This window comes from Geotrypetes seraphini, chromosome 5 (assembly GCF_902459505.1).
Source record: "Geotrypetes seraphini chromosome 5, aGeoSer1.1, whole genome shotgun sequence".
Lineage (NCBI taxonomy): Eukaryota > Metazoa > Chordata > Amphibia > Gymnophiona > Dermophiidae > Geotrypetes > Geotrypetes seraphini.
The window spans coordinates 93,542,219-93,564,487 of NC_047088.1; the positions used below are offsets into that span (position 1 = coordinate 93,542,219).

The window sequence follows — 22,269 nt, forward strand, 5'->3', positions numbered from 1 at the left end:
GCAATCCAAAAAAGGCTCAATTTAAGCCTACTTTATTGGAAGCCAGACCCTAATAGAGTACAAATGCTTATGCATAAATTTGATACCTACTCCAAAAAATTGTAAATGAGTGCATAGACTCTACATGTAAAATAGGTTTTATATGCAGAAAATCTTTATAAAATTACCCTATAGAAGCTTTCTAGTTTCTGTGGGTTGGGCAGTACATATGGAAGTGTGTGTCTTAGACTGTTATTCTCAATGCAGATCTTGCAATGCAGGCAGCATTCTGTTTCAATCTGTTCTCTTTCTACAGGTCCTACAGTATATACATCAGTATCAGACTCAGGTTTCTTTGATGTTCCAGTGCAGTAATTATCCTGCAACAGTGCAGATCCAGCAGAGGATGAGAAGCAAGTCTTTGCAAAACCTGTGCTCTCTCTCCTCTCTATTGCTTTCATCACTTCGGTAAGTCCTGCCATACAGCTCTCTCAACCTCCTCTACTTTTTTTTCCATGCTCTCACTCTCTCACTATTCCTTAATTGTTTTGTTCTCTAGTCATTTGTATGTGTGTATGTTTTACTATCTTTGTATTATTTTCTGTCATTTTCACTAAATTTGTGTATATTTCTAAACGTCCCTATATGTCTCTTTCTATCCCTGTGATTTCTTTTTCTTTCATTATCACACAGTCTCTTCCCCTTCTCTTTGAGTCTCTTTTCCTTTCATACTTGCATTCTCTCATAGCCTTTTAAGCTCAAACATGGAATCCTGGCTGGAGTCTATTAGACATCACTCACATTTTAATAATAATCTGTATCTTGAGACACAAAAGAAAAAGCCAAATAGCTTTCTATGGTGCAGATGTCTTAATTATTAGATTCATATGTGTAAACAGGATTCTCCCAAACAGAATGATTATATTCTTAGATGAACAATTCAGCTTATTTTGTGGAAGGCTTTGGAAGTATTGCATCATACATACATATCTTCCCATTCGCCACCCTCATAGAAACATAGAAGATGACGGCAGAAAAGGGCTATAGCCCATCAAGTCTGCCCACCCTACTGTCCCTTCCTCTTAAGTCTATACCTAGTGACTATTTATTCAGATTGACTCTCTTAGGAATCCCCTATAGGCATCCCATTTATTTTTAAAGTCCCATTTATTCTTAAAGTCCAACACGATGCAGGTCTCGATCATCCCATCAAGTCTGCTGACCCATCCTCTTAAGTCTATACCTAGCGACTGATGTTCCAGTTCGACCCTCGTAGGGATCCCACATAGGTATCCCATTTATTCTTAAAGTCCAGCACGCTGCTGGCCTCGATCACCTGCGCTGGAAGCTCATTCCAACGGAAGCTCATTCCAACAGAACCCTGTCATTACCTTTTTTACTGCAGAGCTGCAAATTTGTTCCTTTAAGTTCTCTTTAAGATCTTGTCAAAAGTTCTGTAGAACATAAGAATAGCCTTACGGGGTCAGACCAATGGTCCATCAAGCCCAGTAGCCCATTTTCACAGTGGCCAATCCAGGTCATTAGTACTTGGCCAAAACCCAAGGTGCAGCAATATTCCATGCTACCAATACAGGGCAATCAGTGGCTTCCCCCATGTCTTTCTCAATAACAGACTATGGACTTTTCCTCCAGAAACTTGTTCAAACCTTTCTTAAAACTAGCTAAGCTCATCTTTGCTTCTTTGCAGTTTTTTGCTAGTGTATATGTCCTGCTGTCACAAAGGGCCTTAGTACCTGGTAGTTTAGATAGGTATTTTGGCACTCTTCAGATTTCCTTATTTTCTGTGGCCCACTAGGCCCTCTTAAACTTCAGGTACCCAGCTGGGTAATGTTTGTCCAAGATCAAATCATTTGATTTTGTTGCAGCTATTTTTGTAGACATGTCCCAGCAGAAAGCTCCTAGTGGCTTTAAGAAGTGTACCCAGTGCAACAGGACCATGTCCATCAAAGACACTCATAATTTGTGCCTGAGGAACTTGCCACCTAATCATGATTCCTATTCTTGTAAAGTCTATTTGCAGATGTCAAGAAGAGATATCAAAGGTCGTGAAAAGCAATTTGAAAGAATTTTTGATGTCAAGAAGTCTGGTCCATCAGGAACATTTGTCTCCTTAGCATCAGGAGCTGCATTGGATACTGAGGATGCATCACCATCAAGGGAATCTCAAGCCTTCTAAATTAAACTAAACTGTCTTCTCAACATCAAGCATCAGTAGAGACTCCTGATCAGGCATCCTCCAATCCTTGCTCCACCCGCCTCCCTTGAGGAGCAGGAAGGATTTGTCCTTATCCTCATTAGCATTGAGGGATGCCAGTGTGGTAAATTGGATAGAAGCCAAGAAGCATTGACATTGCTCTTTAAAGCATCGTGTCAAGAGCATCGAGACACTAAGGTCACCGGCACCCTCAAAACACCCCCAACAAGAGTGTAGCTCATCCAACCTGGCAGTGGATGGGGCGCAATAGTCTCGAAGCTGAGATCCAACCCCCTATAAACCCCAAGACATTTACTTATATTTACTGCCAGTCATCTACGGCAGTGTCCATTCTTCCCCTGATGAAGATATCTACGGATGCTGAAACTGGTATCCTAGTTGGACCATTCTAGGTTTTCCTAGACTTAGCCTACTTTCACAACACAGGTTTTGGATCTCTTTATGTGACTTTATTTCCAAGATGGACATTAGGATACAGACTTTGTTTTTAGTTTTTATTATTTGTACAATAAAGTAACTGATTAGTTGAATATCTGACATCTCATTTGCCTCTTTCCATCCTCCTGAAGGATGTGACCATATCAGCTGAGGCCCCCCCCCCACCTTCCCATCTTTGTCGATGGCAGTCCTTAAAGAGGCTCATGGGTAGGATCCAGGAAGAGTTAAAATGCTCCTTTGTTCAACAAGAAGCTATTACATCAAGGGCATTGATGTTGAGACTGGTTCAGCCTATCCTGAAGGTCTACAAGCTGCCTGCAGATAGTGCAATGGCATGGAGGCCTTTAGGGGTATTGGGGTCAATGCCTACTGCACCAGTATTGATCTCTAACCGTTCAGGGGAGGAAGTTTTCCTGATGTACCAGAAGTCCCCAATGTCTCATTCCCCAGCTTCTGAGCATTCCTGTGTGTCTGAGGAAGTATGAAAGGTCTTCCTGGAGGAGGGATCTCTTGGCAGAGATATTGGACACCCTTCAATTTGATGATCCCCTGAAGGAGGCTGTGATGGTGCCCGTGCATAGAATCCTGAAGCGGGTACAGATTAAATTGAAGGAAGACTCACTCCCCTCTGTACAGCAGGGGATGAATGGACACTGCCGTAGATGACTGAACACAAACTGGCAGTAAATATGGGTAAACGTACTGAGGTGTATAGGGGATTGGATTTCAGCTTGGAGACTGCTGCGGAAACCCTGAAAGAACATCTTATACCCTATTCTCCACTCTTCACATTACCTTCCTGCCAACAGCATCTTCTCATAATGCCTTTATTTCTTCAGGTTTGCTCACATTTTGCTAGAGCTACCTTATTTTCTGTTGCTTTACCCTTCTTCTGGAATGGCATTCCTAAATACCTGCATATTGTAACATTTTAAATATAAGGCACTCCTCAAAGCTCACCTTTTCACCAAAGCATTTGTTTCTGTTTTAGGATTACCGCAACTCTTTCCCGCTTCACAGCCCTTCATAGCGAGTATATTTTTTGTTCACATTCGTGTCCAATGTCATCTTTTCGCTTACCCCTCCCTACCTTTAGGCTGTTCGCAAAATTAACTTTAAATACTTTTAATTTGCTATTAATCCTTTTTGGAGTTTTTATTAAACCCTCATGTAATTCTACATTTTTACTGTTTCTCTCCATTAATCATATCCATTCCTATATATTGATTTGTTACATGCATAGATATTTTATTATTTATAATATAGTACAGTAAATAAAGCTGAATTGTGAACTACAAGTATTTGTGCACATTGATTTGTCCATGCAATTTTATAAGAGCCCATTACCACAGGTAAAATATGCCTTCCCTCACATAGAAACTTTTGATTCTTCTGTTTTCCTCCCCCAGGTTGTCTTTTTCTCCATCTCACAGAGCAATCCACAGAACACAACAATCAATGGAAAAGGTGAGTGTCTTGCCTCTCTTTCCTAATTTTGCAGGGTTGTTCACAGATTTTGGCAGGAAAGGTAAAATATCTCTCCAGAGGTTCTTTCATGCACTGTCTTGTTTGACTTCTCAGCTGCACCTGGCACACAGGGCCGGATTTTCCTATAGGCTAACTAGGCTTCAGCTTAGGGCCTCAAGATCAAGAGGGGCCTACATTCAAATTGTTATCAAAATTAAAATTACACTATTCTAAAAACAGTGAACACTAAAACACTGAACCGAAAATAAGGAGAAATTCTACGCTTCGGGATCGGAACCGGCTTCGGCCGCAACGGGGTGCCGACTTGGCTTCTCCCTTTCTTTTTCTCGCCCTGGGAGGAGGTTCGGGGAGGAAAAGACATCAGTCCGGAAACAGCTGGGCAAAGCCCAGCCCCGCAGGGAGAGATGCAAAACGTGGATCTGTCAGGACAGGGCGGCCCAGACTGTCAGTGGAAGGGGGATGGGAGTCAGGCAGGCCGGGATTGGGATCGGAGGGGGGGGGTTAATGGAAGGCAGGCAGGCAGGATGGCATGGGGGGGGTGTTCAATGGAAGGGGGATGGGAGGCACGCGGGCATCCGAGGGGGGATGAGGTGAGGAAGGATGCACTGGGTGCACTATGGACATAGGAAGGGGCAATGCTGTGTGTTATGTTTGATTAGTTATTGTTACAAGTACTATATATGGTGCTGAAAATAAATGTCCAAATAAGTGTTCTCGACTTTTTTTTATTTATTATCCGTGTCACATTTTTTATAAAGGTTAGTACCAATAACAACATGTTTCATTTAACATATTGATATATATCACAGTAATGATGTATTTTATTATCAAGTTTCAAGTTTATTCATTATTTGATTAATCGCCTATCACTGATTACTAAGCGATGTACATAAAATATTAATATTGGGTAAACAAGAACAAAAATGAATAAAAAGATAAAATCTTTAAACATAGACAAAATACAACGGGAAACATTAGGATGGAAGGGAAAGAACTACATTTTCTGATAGAAAAGGAAGAACAATTAAGGGTAATATACAAAGGGGAAGGGAAAACAAATTAGTTTATTAGGAGTAAAATACACAATTAAACAGAATGGATTACTATTATAAAGAGCAATTGGCTTTTCAATTAAACATTGAAAGCGTCTTTAAAAAGAAAGCTCTTGAATTGGCTTTTAAATTTATCAAAGTTTTTCTCCTGTCGTAAGTAAAGCGGGAGTGAGTTCCAAGTTTGCGGTGCTGTAACTGTAAAAATGAATTGCCTTTGTGTATTAATCATTTTAAGGGTGGGAATAACCAATAAAAGTTGTTCGTTTGATCTTAAAGTTTTTTGAGAGGAGTATGGAATTAAAACTTTGTAAATAAATGATGGGGTTTTATATAGCAATGATTTAAAGGTGAGTAATGATAATTTATAAAGAATGCGGTGTGCCACAGGGAGCCAATGTGCCTTTAGAAGTAACGGGGTGACATGATCTAACTTTTTTGCCCCCGTAATTAATTTGATGGAAGTGTTTTGGATAATTTGTAATCTTCTGATTTCTTTTTGGGCCATTCCTTTAAATAAAGCATTACAATAGTCAATTTTTGAAATAATTAATGAATGAATTAGTGTATTTAAAGATTTGGGACAGAGGAATTTTGAAATGGAGCGGATTTGACGTAACCTATAGAAAGTATTCTTGACAACATAGCTAACGTGGTCGTGATAAGTAAGATTCTCATCTAAAATGATACCTAGTATCCGAATTTTATTTACTTGTTTGAGCGTAACTCCTTGTATATCAATAGAAACTGCTATTTTGTGATTTTCTTTCCAAGGAAAGAGTAAAATGTTGGTTTTATTAATGTTTAAGGATAATCTGTTTTGGTCCAACCATAGATGAATCTTTTTAAGTTTTTCATTAATGATGTCAATTTCTGACGCATTGTTAGGGTCAAGGGGATGTAAGAGTTGTACATCATCAGCATAAGCGAATACTGAGAAACCAATAGATTGACAAAGAGTCATAAGGGGAGAAAGGAAAATATTAAACAGCAGAGGGGATAGAATAGAACCTTGAGGAATGCCATAGGAGCTAGAAGAACTCAAAGAAACAGAATCATTAAAAGAGACAATAGAGGTTCGATTATCAAAGTAGGACCTAAACCAAAGAAGAACTTACTCAGAAATGCCAATAGATTGTAATCTATTTAATAAAAGATTATGATCAACTGTGTCGAATGCTGCTGAGAGATCTAGTGAAATCAAAAGGACAGAAGAGTGGTGATCAAGGTGGTATAGTATAGATGATGTCATACCTATTAGGGAATGTTCGGTGGAATGGTGTTGCCGGAAACCGGTTTGGTTAGGATGAAGTGTATTTGTTTGTTCTATAAAGTTTGATATTTGATTGAAAACAATTTTCTCTGTTAACTTTGCAAGAAATGGGATATTGGCAATTGGCCTATAATTTGATTTCTCCGAGCTGCCTATTTTTTGATCTTTAACAATGGGATGAATAATAGAAGTTTTCCAGACCGTTGGCATTGTACTGTGTAGTAGACTTTCGTTAATCAAAAAAAGAATTAGAGGTCCAAAAAAATCAAAATGTTTTTTAAGGATAAAAGGCGGGATAGATTCGTTTCGTGTACCTTTACTGTTGATTGTTTTGATTAGAGCTTTTAATTCTTCCAGAGAAGGGAGATGAAATTGAGAACATTTTGCTGATAGCACTGATGAAGTTGTTGTATCAAATGGATCAGGGATAAACTCATTGGTAACTACAAATTTTCTCTAATATTTTTAATTTTATCTGCGAAATAGGTTGCAAGTTCCTGTGCAGTTGGTAACTGGCTTGAAGAGTGGTCTAGTTTCTTTGAAGATGGGGTAATTGTTTTTAAGATTTTAAATAGAGTTGAAACATTTCTAGCTTTTAAAATTTGATCAGAGTAGTATTTCTTTTTTGCTTGATTTATTTTTTCTTTGTAAAGATTGGAGTGAATTTTAAATTTTTCTAAATTGGAATGAGTTTTGTTTTTTCTCCAACAGCGTTCCAGGGATCTCAATTGTTATTTAATTAATAAGAGTTCTGCAGTAAACCAAGGATTCGAGCATTTTCTAGCTGAAATATATTTAGTATGAATTGGAGCTACTTTGTCAAGTAAAAATTGAATATTCTCGTCCCATAATACTAAGTAATCATCTAGTGTGATGGATGTATTATTAGAAGGTGTAAAATGGAAGTTTTCAGCTAGTTGATTAACTAGCTCTCATGTAATTTACAAACTTAAAAATGGGAGGTGAAAGGGCCTCATAAGTGGAATAGCCTAGGGCCTCTTTTCATCTAAATCCGGCCCTGCTATCACAGCTAGGATTTTCTTTTAGAAGAGTACATTCCCAAGACTTAAACCGTTATCAGGTATCAAGTGATAAGATTATATCTAGGGCTTCTGATTTTAGGCCCGATTGGCCATACTTTTAATAGATGTTTAGTGAATAAACTCCAGAAAAACACCACCTACCTTAATACTCTCTACTCCTTTCCCTTGGCATGACTTGTATCCTCTTGTGCTTTTTCTGCACCGACAGCTCCTAAATGACACAAGTATATGTATTTCATTCCACTGGAAAATGTACCTAGCAATAGAATCTGTGACACAAAAACACTGATAAACACAGATTTTTGTACCCACAAAGAATTACTCATTAGCTTGAAATTAAACACTTAAATTTATAAATGCCTAAGAATTTATTTGAAATCTTTTTATCAATGAATTCAATAAATATACATACAAAGAATAACAGAGTTTGAATATCTTTTGTTATAACTTCTAAACAACATTCCTTTTATCAGTCCATACACCATCCCCTCCCCAAAACCTTGAAACCCCCAACCTCATATAATTACTGATTTTATAACTCATACTTTCTAATTAAAACACTCTAGCTAAGTTCATTTCTCCCGTACCTCCATTCCCCCTTACCTCCTTCTCGATCACTCCAAGCACCTTTGTCTTAAGCATATAACAATCTTAGCAAGTATCCCCCTTCTTTTCTCCAACAAATGCAGTCATGACACTGGTGCTGATGAATTTACAAAGATATTCCTCAGGAAGCCTTCTAATTCATTCAATATTTTACTTCTCTTCCTCAGGGACAAAGTTTGAATATAGGCCTCCCAAACTTGTAGGAATTGTTTCCTACGTTTATGTGCCCCCCCTCCCGAACCCCTTGAAGTTCCAAGATACACATATTATGGAATCTATTCCTCCACTCCCAAAATGAAGGTGCCGAGGGCTGAGTCCACCAGCAAAGAATGCATTTTAAAGCCACCACTCTGGCCTTCTACATTAATAATTGGGGCCAGATTCCCTTGACTCCCAAGGCTTTTTAACCCATCCCAATGCCAAACCCCAAGGCTGATAAATTATTGCTTGACCTATATCTCTCAAAAAAAGTGACTATTAAGCCTCAGAAATACCATGTCATAAAACACTGCCATAATAAGCGGGACACCGCTAACATTTTAGACATAGTGGAGAAGTCACATATCCCATTTTAGACACTCTTATCAGCAGAGAAGTAAGTTATAAGCAATATTCAAAACCAACATTCTCTATATTCAAGGTTTGTTAAAAATTTGTTATACCGCTTAATCTGTTCAAAGCGTTGTACAATAAAATTCAAAGCGTTGTACAATAAAATTCATTGTCAGCATACAATGACATAAAAACAATTGATTAAAAACAGAACATATCATTACGGGGGATATGTCAATAAAAAAACATATGTCAGTAAAAACAAATATACATACACCAGACAAACAAAAGTAACAAGAGGAAAAAGGGAAGAACTACAATCAGTAAAGAAAAGAACAAATAAGGAAAGAACAATAAGGAAAGGGTAGACCTGAAAAATAACGAAGAAATTGTTGCCCTAACGAGGGCAGTTATGAATAGGAAAGTCTTCAACTTAGGACTCCTTTTATCAAGCCGCGCTAGCGGGGTTAGCACATCGGACATTTCATCACACGCTAACCCTCGCGGCCGGCTAAAAAACTAATGCCTGCTCAATGTAGGCATTAGTGGCTAATGCGGCAGGCGGTTTAACGCGTGGTATTATGCGTATTAAACCCCTTCCACAGCTTGATAAAAGGACCCTTTAATCTTGAAAGGGCCTACGGAAGTTTCTTCCCTTATATAGTTGGGAATGGAATTCCAAAGGGAAGGTGCTGTCATGGCAAAATTATTGGATCTTAAAGTATTAATATATTTTAAGGATGGAATGTTAAGGAGATTGTGAGCAGCGGAACGGAGAGATCTGCATGGGCTATATGGAATAAGTAGTTTATCAATAAATTCTGGTTGATTGTATAATCGGGTTTTGAAGGTTAAAAGAAGAAGTTTGTAACTGATTCGGTGCTCGATAGATAGCCAATGTGCCTTATGCAGAAGAGGGGAAATGTGGTCATATTTCTTTGCATTATAAATGAATTTTACTGCTGTATTCTGCACAATATGAATTCACCTAAGTTCTTTTTATGTTATTCCTTTAAAGAGGGCATTGCAGTAATCTATACATGAAATAACAAGGGAATGGATTAGTATGTTCAAAGATGCAGTATCCAAAAGTTTAGAAATTGATCTAATAATTCTTAGCCGATAAAACATCACTGGACATCCGTACTAATATGGAGATGATAATAAAATTTGCTATCTAAAGTGATCCCTAACAGTTTTAACGAAGGTACAGATTTGATGGGTGAAGAATCAAATTTCAAAGGGGCCTCTATGGATAATCCTTCTTTGGGAATGGAAAGGTCATGACTTTACACTTATCAACATTTAAGGATAACATGTGTGAGTTCAACCAGAGTTTAATTTTCTCAAATTTTTCATTAATGATAACTACCTCACCAGGATTGTTCAGATGAATAAGCTGCACATCGTCAGCGTAGGCGAACACCATAAAACCGATAGGCCGACCTAAGGTCAGGAGGGGTGCCATGAAAATATAAAAGAATAAAGGAGATAATATTGAACCCTGAGGTATACCATGCTTGTTTTTAAAAGATTCGGAAGATGCAGAATTACAGTGTCTGTGGGATCTGTTTTGTAATAGCTAGAAAATTAATATCTCTTGCAGAATTCCTCCATTCTTCCTTCCATTTTTGTTTGCAAAAAAGTATATTACTTAGGAGGTCGCTTCTTGGCCAGCGCAGCATGAAGTGAAGATATGGGGGCTATATAAGAAGTTATGTGAAAATGACATTGAAGGCAATGAAACAATATAATGTTTCAGTTGTACTTATGCAAAATTATCTCCTCTGTGGTGCCTCACAATCTCTGTTTCAACAATAACAATGTTGCAATCTGCCCATCAGCCTATATATAATGCTCCAACAAAGTTGCTTCCCTCTCCTGCCATCTGCTAAAGACCAAACCATGTATGCCTGAACTGAAGCCAGCATTTCCAAATTTTTCTTAATCATAAATAATTTACAAAGTGAATTTCCCATTTCCTATATGTACAAAGGAAAAAGATATTATTCCAGGACAAGCAGGCAGCATATTCTTAACTGATGGGTTACGGTACCGACGGAGCCCCAGTACGGACAATTTTAGAGTGATTGCACTCTAAGAACTTAGAAAGTTCTAGCTAGGCCGCACCGCGCATGCGCGAGTGCCTTCCCGCCCGACGGAGGCACGTGGTCCCCAGTTTCTTAGTTTCCGCGGAGCTAAAAAGATGCGTTTTTTCCAACAGCTGTTGGAAAGTTATTTTTTCGCCTTCCCGCTCGCCTTCTCTTTCTTTTTCGGTTGGCCCTGGCGGGGCCTGTTGGCATCATCGAAGCCTCGACCTTCGATTTTGCTACTGCCGTTTTTCCCTTCATGCCCCCTTCACCGGGCTTTAAGAAGTGTCAGCAGTGTGCACGCCCTATCTCTCTGTCCGACCTGCACAATTGGTGTCTTCAGTGCCTGGGTCCAGAGCATAGGGCTTCTACGTGCACCCGTTGCGCTTCTCTTCAAAAGAGAACTTTGAAGAATCGCCAGATCCAACAACAGCTTCTTTTCGGTACCACCATGGAGAGTCCTCCGGCATCGGCGGCATCATCCAAATCGGCGCCGGCCCTTTCAACACCGCAGGATGTGTCTTCGGTGTCGCACCCCACGGGTAAGCCGGCTAAGAAGTCATCCCCTACAGTCCTCGGCCCACCAGTTGAACAAGCAGTGAGCCAAGTCCTGCATACTGCGCGCCGGCCCCGTAAACGCTCCGCTCCTATTGAAGTCACTGCCTCTTCATCGGCATCTAATTCACCTGAGCATCGAGCAGCACCGCGGGTACCGAAAAAGAGAAAAGCGAGTACCGGTGCCTTCAGGACCATCACTGGATGACCATATAGCGTCCATTCTCCAGGTCCAGCTTAAGGAGCAGTTACAACAACTTCTCCCGGCTTTTCTGACTCCGAACCTTCCAGTGTCAGTACCTGCTGAGCCTTCGGTGCCGATCGTCGACCAGCCTATTTTGTCAGCATCGACTTTATCGGCACCGCTACATTCTGCCTCTTCGGTATCCATGCCTATTCTCTCGGCAGAGCCGAAATCTCTGCGTCGGGCGGTTCACTCGGCCTCTGAGCCGGTACCGCTCTCTGACCCAAACCTCTGTACCTCTTCACCTGGTACGGTATCGATGTGCTCCGGCAAATCAGTACGCAAAACCTGACACGTAGAGGCCTCTACTCCTCTTTCACAGGGACGACTCCCTTCAGTGCGTGACCCTGATTTATGGGATGATTCCGATGATCCTCTCGGTACCGATGATGATCTTTCATCGAATGAGGCTGACCCATCTGTGCAGGAACCCGATAGTAAGCCAAAGCACACTTCCTTCACTAAATTTCTTAAAGAGATGTCAGACACCCTTTCCATCCCTTTGGAGTCTGACTCCAAGAAGTCCAAAGCATTCCTTGATGCTTTGGACTTTGACCAACCTCCGAAGGAATTTCTCAAACTATCATTACATGACATCTTACGGGGAAACCTTCTATAAGAATCTTGAGACTCCTCTCACTATTCCAGGGGTTCCTAGAAAGCTGGAGTCTCTTTATAAGGTTATCCCCATTCCAGGGTTTGACAAGCCTCAACTCCCACATGAGTCTTTACTTGTGGAGTCGACCCTGAAGAAGACTGCAGGCTCTAGTGTGTATGCTTCTGTCCCTCCTGGCAGAGAGGGTAAAGCCATGGATAAATTTGGCAAACGTCTTTATCAGAACGCGATGTTGGCCAATCCTTCAGGGAATTATGCATTCCATTTTTCCTTCTACCTGAAACATCTCATTCAGCAGTTAACCGCTTTCCAGAAGTACCTCCCGGAACGTAAGCTTCCTGCTTTCCAACAATGTACTTCCAGTCTGTTCCAGCTTAGTGCGCTCTAAATAGTAAGCCAAAGCACGCTTACAGACCAATGTCTTCATATACCACCAATACTTGCAATCCATTATGAGACTACTAGAAACAGAGCTGTTTTTGTGTCCCCCCTGCCCTGTGGAACTCATTTCCCAGTGCAGACCATTTGAAAAATTTCTTTTTCAGATTTTGATCCCTCCTTTTCTTTTTAAACAATCTTTTTCGATTGAACTTGATGACGCAGCTGTCATAAGGATTTACTAGCATTACGATCTGTATACAATATATACTCTTCCCTTTTATTTTCTTCTTCTCTGGTTGTTTCATAGTATTTCTTTTCATATGAATTTGTAGTTCTTTTCATTGTTATTTGATTTAGTGATATAATTTGCTCTATTATTGTCCAAGGAGAGATAGTATATTAAATAAAGATAAACCATATACTATGACTAATCATCCAATGTCGAGAGGCATCATTCAAAGAAAGAAGATCCAGACCAGCCAGGTAGGTTTTGCTCAAAATAATAAACAACACATTAACATAAAAAAATGAAAATGTTTTTTTACTTAATTTTTACAAAGGAAGGTAGTGCTTGGAGACATGGAGGAAAAAGGGGAACGAATTCCCCCCAAAACCTCACCACCCAATCATTGTAGTAGTGCTACCCAATTCGCGATTCAAATTGATTCACTGATTCATTTTGAGTGAATCGATTCGAATTGATTTGTTTTTGAAAAAAATCAAACTTACCGATTCGTCGGCCCCCTTGCTAGAGACCCGTTCGGGCTTTCCCTCTGCCACCAGAGTCCTTGCTTCTGATGTAACTTATGGTTTTGCAAAACTGGAAGTTACATCAGAAGCAAGGACTCCGGTGGCAAAGAGAAAGCCTGAATGGGTCTCTGCGTGCAGATCAGCGGCAGGAAGGCTCTCTTCTCCCCGGCCGGAGTATTTCTCCTCTCCTCCCCGGCCAGGCAAAAGCGGCGGTACCCTGCCGCTACTCCGGGCATCTTCTCTTCATTTGGCTGTCCAAGTAGAAACAGGAAGTTTTCACTGAGGGTAGGCCGCAATGGAGAGAAGACGCAAGGAGTGGATTGCTAAATAACTACTGCCTCCGGCAACATGTTGTAACATCAAAATAAAGGTAGATGGGGAGAGGGAGAGATGGACTTGGGGGACTGGAGAGAGAGAGATGGGGAGAAGATGGATGGGAGAGATGAGCTTGGTGGAGGGGGAAGATGAATGGTGGAGGGGGAGATGGACTTGGGGGATATCATGGAGAGGTGAGATGGGGAAGAGATAGAAGAAATAATGGATCTAAAAACAGGAGAGGGAGAGAGATGGTGGATAATGGGATTTAGGGAGGGAAGGAACAGAAAGGGAGAGAAGTTGAACACAAAGGATGGTGTGGGGATAGAGATACTGGTTAGGAGGGTAGTTAGAAAGAGAAAGGGAGAGATTCTGGATGAAAGGATAGTTGAGAAAAGGAGAGATAGTGGATCTGGGGATGGTGGGGTCCATCGCTGAAGCTACAGGAATAGAGACAAAAAAAGGAAAGATGCCAGACCTCCAGGAGAGGGAAGGAAAATGGAAGGGGAGGACAGAAATGGAAGATGGTTACCACTGAGAAAGAAGAAAACAACAAATGGGCAAGAGACCCTGGCAAGCAAGTTATCAGAAGATGTTTGTTGCAGAGCCTGGGACCAACATGATTTGAAAAATGACCAGACAACAAAAGGTAGAAAAAATAATTTTATTTTCTGTTTTGTGATTACAATGTGTCAGATTTGAAATTTGTATCCTGCCAGAGCTGCTATTAAACCACGAATGTGAGGTAGGATTTAATAGAGAGAGGAAAAGTCTTTTTTGTTTGTTTATTTTGGTTACACCACAGCACCAGTGTGGGTAGGAGAGGGCAAAGGGGGTGAAGAAGCTATAAAATAAACCCACCAAGATGTTTGGAAAAACACACCCAATTGGGCAGGAAAATCGAATCAAATTGAAAAATCGATTCAATAGGCTGAATTGAATCGAAATATTTTTTCCTGAATCGGGCAGCACTACATTGCAGTACTTTCCAATTAACAACAGATGGTACTTTTCAGTGTACTATAATGAAATAAAGTTGAAAAAACTTATCTTTAGTTATAATTCTTTGGCCTCGATGTGCCACCTTTCAAATCTTCATCAGGAAGCCAAATGGAAAAGATTAAAAAGACACAAGTCTTATATACAGGGTGTCAGTCTCTCAAGAGCTTTACAGAACAGACTTTAAAGAATTTTTGGAAAACATTATTTCTCTATCATCTCTAAGTAAGCTCCCTGCCTGCAACTTTAGAAAAGCAATTCATTTGCAGCTGTCCCACTGTCAGGCTACTCTTGCCAGAAGAGAACCACTCTTATTGGCTTGGTTGTATAATTGAAATTTGTAATAAAATTGAGATTTGAAAGTACATTGATGTAGCAAGGAATTTAAGACCAATTGAGAGGCTATTAATTCACCCAAATTGTAGGAACAGATGACTGGTCTCCCTACGAAGCAGACAGAGATGATGCTTTAAGTACAAGATTTCCCTATTCTTGGCTTTTTATCTTGTGAGATACATATGATATGATATCGCCAAGAAGCACCACCTTTGTGTGGTGCTTGATAATCTTGCCATTTCTGAACCAAATAGCCTTGAAAGATAATATCCGTATAAAGCTCCAAAGGGAATCTCCAAATAGGGGTACCAGTGTGAACTGAGGAATTATCCAAGTCAACCCATACCATAGCATGATCTGAAATTTGATAAGCTTCCATAACTGTATTTACCACTTTGGAAACAAGTAATCAATTCATGATTGAGAACCATGAGCCTTAGAACGATTGATATAATCTTTCTTTTGGGGATGAAGAGTCCTCCAAACATTTGTGAGATCCATGGCTGCCTTGACCATAAGGATACCCTGGTGGGGTCATAACTTTATTTCAAAATTCCTACTGACTTATCCAGTATGGAATCATGCACTAGATTAAAGTCCCCCCTCCCCCCGAAAGGGTAAATGTGAATCACCTGTTTACTCTTTCCAAAAATGCTAGATGTAGGGGACATGTGATGAAACTACTAAGTAATAGATTTGAAACAAAGTGGAGAAAATATTTCTTCACACAACATGTAATTAAACTAGAATTTGTTGCCGGAGAGTATGGTGAAATCAGTTAGCTTAGTGGGATTTTAAAAAGATTTGGATAACTTCCTAAAAGAGAAGTCCATAGACTATTATTGAGATAGCTTGGGGAAATCCACTGCTTATACCTAGGATAAGCAGCATAAAATCTGTTTTACTACTTAGGAACTTGCTAGGTACTTGTGACATGGGTTGGCCACTGTTGGAATCACTGGACATGATGGACCTTCGATCTGTCCTAGTATGGCAAGTCTTATGTTTTTATATTAAGGCCCGGGAGCTAAGGAGCTAGTCTCCTGCTCATCCGCCCCATGCCACCAGAAGTCATGCCTAAGAATTTAAACCTTATTTGTAAGTGGGTAAAGTAATAACTCACTCACAAAAAGATGGGCACCGCTGTCCGGTGAAGTAGCATTTGAGTTGCCCCATGTCCGTCCTGGTGAGCCAGAATCATGAATACATGACTTGCCTTACTGTATCATCTTTTTGACATATATGACTGCATAAGCCATCTTACGATTTTTATGTGACACATTCTAATGTTATTATGTCCTCTTATACTTGCATGTTTCTCTTAGATCTGTACATACAGCTGATAAGCTTGTTAGTTGGGTTACGTTATTTTTTATTTTTCTTTGTTCTGTTTTTGTTGATATGTCATGAGTACTTACGATTTGTGAAGAGTTTGTTATGTATATGAGGTCTGTGCTTGTATTCCTATGACAAAATGCTAATAAAACTGATTGAACTTAAAAAAAAGCAAACCTTATTTGTATTTCAAAATGAAAACCTGTTCCTTGTGCTGGTTCTTAACATCTATCTATCTATAGTATGCTCTATGCTTGCAGTTTGGACCACTAGATTGTATGATCCTGATTTCAAAGAAGAGACCATTACAAAGCTTTAGTTTATGGTTGAATTTCAGACTACATAATATGATCTGGACTATCCAATTTTCTTCAGCCAGCTATAAATCAATGCAGGAGCAAGACATTTTTGTACATGCTCTCTCTTTAGATACTGTAGAGGTTTTCAGCTAGGGTTGCCTTCTCAAGAAGCTTAACGTAAACATGTGGATTAGGTCCTAATTTTACCCCACTCAGTTGTAGTTCTGATTTCCCTAAGAGGGCACAAAAGAGTAGTGGTAAGAACAGAAGACAGATAAAGGGCAGGCACAGAGGGCACAAGAGTGTAGCAGTAAGAACAGAAGACAGATAAAGGGCAGGCACAGAGGGCACAAGAGTGTAGCAGTAAGAACAGAAGACAGATAAAGGGCAGGCACAGAGGGCACAAGAGTGTAGCAGTAAGAACAGAAGACAGATAAAGGGCAGGCCCAGGAGACAAACCTAAGAGGTAACAGGGGGAACTCACAAAAGCTGAAGGCAGTGGTGGAGGGTTAAGAAAAGACAAACTCAAGCAAAAGGATCTGACAGGCAGAGAGGGCTACGAAAAACAGGACAGGAGGAAGCAGAGGACAAAGGACAAAGAAGATCAGGAAGAGCCAGGATCAAGAGGTAAGAAAGAGTCAGGCACAGGAATGATCACACTAGCGAAGAGCAGCAGGACTCCTAGAGAGCGGACAGGTATGGAAGTGGAAGGAACCCGAAGGATGAGCTTCCCAGTGTACTGCACGGACTGCCACATGTATGACTACCTCCCCTCTGGGCGGCAGTCATATGTGTGCGGACGATGTCAGGAACTGGAGAGCATGAAGAGTGAAGTCAGTCGTCTGAAGCTCAGGATCCAGGAGCTGGAGGGACTCTACATCTCAGAAGCCCCCTTCCAGACAGCCGAAGACCCCATGAGAGAGAGGTGCATCGAGGAACAAGTCAGGGAGCTCGAGAAGTTCATCGAGGATGCCTACAGGAAAGTGGAAGAACAGGAGCACGGAAATGATGAAGACACACAGAGCAGAGGACAAGAAACTTCTGACACCAAGGTAGAGGATACCCACGGAAGAACCTTGTTGGAAGAAACGAAGAGCACCAAGGACACAGACCTGCGACCGAAACGGAGGCTGAAAGAAGGGAAATCTACAATCCTGGTGGGAGACTCAATCCTGAGGCACGTTGACAGTCACATAGCAGGAGGGAGAGAGGATCGGCTAGTGACCTGTCTCCCAGGAGCAAGAACGAAGGACATCGTTGACAAGATTGAAAGAATCCTGGAAGGAGCAGAGACAGAAGAGACAGCAGTGATAGTCCACGTCGGGACGAACGATGTCAACAGGAGAGACTATAGCAAGAATGCACTGACTGAACAGTTCAAGATCTTAGGAAGGAAACTGAAGATGAGGACCCAGAGGATAGCCTTCTCAGAGATCCTGCCGGTACCGAGGGCAGAAACGAAGAGGCAGACGGAGCTACAATCAATTAATGCATGGATGAGAAGATGGTGTGAGGAAGAGGGTTTTCTCTTCGTGAGGAACTGGACAACGTTCTGGGGAAAGAACAAGCTCTTCAAGAAGGATGGTCTACACCTGAGCAAGGAGGGAACTAGACAACTAGCAAATAATGTCAGAAGAGCGATAGAGCAAGCTTTAAACTAAGTAGAAGGGGAAAGCCGACAGTCGACCTGGTATCGACGGTTCGGGAAACAGTATCCAGCGAGGGTACTGAGGGGGAAGATTACGGGGAAGACACAAGTGGCAAGCAACAGACTGTGAACAAACAAGGGAGCCAGATGGAGCAAGAGGGGGACAGGATGAACATACTACAAGGGGAAGTCAAAATGGGACTGGATGATGCGAAGGAACAAGAGGAGGACAATAGGAACACACCACAAGGGGAAGGCAATAGGAATCTAACACAAAGAGAAGACAAAAGAGACAACACTCAGGAGTTGGCAGGTCAGGAAGGGGACAGAATGAAGAATGAAATGCAAGGGAAAATAGCGAGGAAGGGAAAAGGCCAGGACTTGAACGGCATGTATACTAATGCAAGGAGCCTAAAGAACAAAATGGGGGAACTAGAAGTCATGGCCAATAATGAGAGACTAGACATCATAGGGATCACAGAAACATGGTGGAACGAGGAAAACAAATGGGACATAGTACTACCAGGATACAAACTCTACCGAAAAGACAGGACTTACCAGAAAGGAGGAGGAATAGCACTATACATAAGGGACACCATTCACTCAACCACAGTGGACACAGCAGCGACAAATGCCCAACTGGAGTCATTGTGGGTCAAAGTACCAGGAAGCAACGGATCCGAGATAAAGATAGGACTGTTCTACCGTCCACCTGGGCAAACTGAAGCTGAGGATACAGAAATGGTAGCTGAGCTGAGAAGGGAATGCAAGAACCCAAACACCATAGTTATGGGAGATTTCAACTATCCTGGGATAGACTGGTGTCTTGGAAATTCAAAATGTGCAAGGGAAACGGAGTTCCTGGAAGCTGTTCAGAACTGCTTCATGGAACAACTTGTCGAGGCACCAACGAGAGGATCAGCGATTCTGGATCTGATCCTCAATGGGCTGAAAGGACCCGCAAAGGGTGTGGAGGTCGTGGGACCACTAGGAACCAGTGACCACAACATGATTCAGTTCAAAGTGCAAGTAGGATTACCTAAGGGAAAGAGAACCAAGGCAACAACGTTTAACTTCAAGAAAGGGAACTATGATGCCATGAGACAAATGGTGAGAAAGAAGCTCAGAAACAGCTCCAAGGAAACTTGGACTGTGGAGCAAGCTTGGTCCCTATTCAAGGACACAGTAAACAAGGCGCAAAACCTATATATACCAAGATTTAGGAAAGGATCCAAAAAGAATCAGACTAAGGACCCTGCATGGATAACAAGTGAAGTAAAGAAAGTGATAGGAGACAAGAAAAAATCATTTCGGATGTGGAAAAAAGACAAAACCGAAGGAAATTGGAGAGAGCACTGAAGCATCAAAAAGAATGCCACCGAGTAGTCAGGAAAGCCAAGAAAGAGTATGAGGAGAGACTGGCCAAGGAAGCAAGAAATTTCAAACCATTTTTCCGGTATGTGAAAGGGAAACAGCCAGCGAGGGAGGAGGTGGGACCCCTGGATGAGGGTGACCGGAAGGGAGTAGTGAAAGAGGAAAAAGAGGTGGCTGGTAGGCTAAACAAGTTCTTATCGTCGGTCTTTACAATAGAAGACACATCCAGTGTGCCAGAACCGGAAGAAATCTTCAGGGGAGTTCAAGAGGGGAAATTATCATGCATGGAGGTAACCCTCGAAGACGTTCTCAGGCAGATAGATAGATTAAAAACTGACAAAGCTCCGGGCCCAGACGGGATCCACCTGAGAATACTGAAAGAGCTCAGAGATGAAACAGCAGAGTTACTGAGGCATATTTGCAACCTGTCCTTGAGAACAGGGGTAATCCCGGAGGACTGGAAGATAGCGAATGTTACGCCGATCTTCAAAAAAGGATCGAGAGGCGACCCGGGAAACTACAGGCCGGTGAGCTTAACCTCTGTTCCGGGGAAGATGGCCGAATCACTGATCAGGGAAGGTATCAATGAGCATATAGGAAAACATAATCTGATGAGATCAAGCCAGCATGGTTTCTGTAAAGGCCGATCATGCCAGATGAATCTACTGCATTTCTTTGAGGGGATAAGTAAACAATTGGACCAAGGTGACCCCGTAGACATCGTATATCTAGATTTCCAAAAAGCCTTCGACAAGGTGCCCCATGAACGCCTACTGAAGAAACTGTGGAGTCACGGGGTGAAAGGGGACGTGCACAGATGGATCAAAAATTGGCTGGCGGGCAGGAAGCAGAGGGTAGGAGTAAAGGGGCACTACTCTTGACTGGATAGGGGTCACAAGTGGTGTTCCGCAAGGGTCAGTGCTGGGACCACTGCTGTTCAATATATTTATTAATGATCTGGAAACGGGGACGAAGTGCGAAGTTATCAAATTTGCGGATGACACAAAACTCTCCAGCAGGATCAGAACTGTTGAGGAATGCATAGAACTGCAGAGCGACCTGAACAAACTGAGTGAGTGGGCAAAAAAATGGCAGATGAGCTTCAATGTAGAGAAATGTAAGGTCTTGCACATAGGGAAGGGGAACTCCATGTACAGCTATACGATGGGAGGGAGGGTACTCGGGGAAGGCAGCCAAGAAAAAGATCTGGGGGTTTTGGTGGATAACACAATGAAGCCGGCGGCGCAATGTGCAGCGGCCTCAAAAAAAGCGAGCAGAATGTTGGGCATTATCAAAAAAGGTATCACTACCAGAACGAAGGAAGTTATCCTGCCACTGTATCGAGCAATGGTGCGCCCACATCTGGAATACTGCGTACAATACTGGTCGCCATACCTCAAGAAGGACATGGCAATACTCGAGAGGGTCCAGAGGAGAGCAACGAGGATGATAAAGGGTATGGAGAACCTTTCATATGCTGAACGGTTAGACAGGCTGGGGCTCTTTACCCTGGAAAAGCGGAGACTGAGAGGGGACATGATAGAGACTTATAAAATCATGAAAGGCATAGAGAAGGTGGAGAGGGACAGATTCTTTAGACTAGCAGGGACAACTAAAACAAGAGGTCATTCAGAAAAACTGAGGGGAGACAGAGTCATAACGAATGCAAGGAAGTTCTTCTTCACTCAACGGGTGGTAGACACCTGGAATGCGCTTCCCGGAGAGGTGATAAGACAGAGTACAATTCTGGGGATGACTTCCTGGAAGCGAAGGGGATAACAGGGTACAGATAGAGGTTTGGGTATGGATAGAGGATAGGGTATGGACATTTTAGGTTAGGTAGGGAAAACTTTTAGGTCATGGACCTGGAGGGCCGTCGCGGGAGCGGACTGCCGGGCACGATGGACCCCTGGTCTGACCCGGCAGAGGCAATGCTTATGTTCTTATGTTCTTATGTAGATCTGTAGAGGGATCAAACCAAGAACAATGGCTTAGGGCTCCTTTTACTAAGGTGCACTAGCGTTTTTAGTGCACGCAGGATATTACCATGCGCTACCCCGCTAGAACTAACACCAGCTCAATGCCGGCATTAAGATCTAGCGCGCGCAGCAGTTCAGCGTGCGCTATTCCCTGCGTTAATGCCCTAACGCACCTTAGTAAAAGGAGCCCTTAGTTGCTCTTTGAAAGGGGAAAGCTAACTAGAAAATATTTCATCCAAAATCTAAGCCTAAACCAGTGATTACATGAGAACAGAATCTATGGTGGGAAAGGAGTATGTAATAACACACTGATTTAAAAAAAATGCATTAATTGATCCACTGGACACCACTACATAGTGTTCTGTTCAAATGAAGGAGCATTTCAACATCTGATACAGGACCCTCAGTTCAAGAAAGGCTCCCTGTTTAATCACTGAAACACTGGAGATGGCATGGCCCAAAATTAAAAATGAGGAAATAAAATCATACCTGTAGCAACAAGTTTTTAAAATTCTTCCCAAGCCAACAGATGTTGCGTAAGGAGGTCAAGAGTGTATGTTTGTCTGGGGACAAAGTAATTCTTTAAAGATTTAGTAGAAGGGGATCAAATTTAGTGTAGGGGAGAAACTGTGATGACATGTTAAGTTAAAAAATGGGTCATATTGGACCAGGGGTTCCAGAAAA

The 22,269-nt window shown here is 41.7% G+C and overlaps 1 protein-coding gene and 1 long non-coding RNA gene across 3 annotated transcripts in view; one reads left to right on the top strand and one right to left on the bottom strand.

Moving 5' to 3' along the window:
* Positions 1 to 22,269, top strand: part of LOC117361014 (inactive serine/threonine-protein kinase TEX14-like) — a 222,892-nt gene that overhangs the window by 32,920 nt on the left and 167,703 nt on the right. For both annotated transcript variants that reach the window (XM_033945781.1, XM_033945780.1), the window contains exons 7-8: positions 296 to 447; positions 4,063 to 4,120. In XM_033945781.1, the coding sequence (XP_033801672.1) occupies positions 296 to 447; positions 4,063 to 4,120 (210 nt within the window). The remainder of the gene's footprint in view (positions 1 to 295; positions 448 to 4,062; positions 4,121 to 22,269) is intronic.
* Positions 7,648 to 22,269, bottom strand: part of LOC117361016 — a 171,511-nt gene continuing 156,889 nt past the window's right edge. The window contains exon 3 of the long non-coding RNA XR_004539574.1: positions 7,648 to 7,717. This is a non-coding gene — a long non-coding RNA (uncharacterized LOC117361016). The remainder of the gene's footprint in view (positions 7,718 to 22,269) is intronic.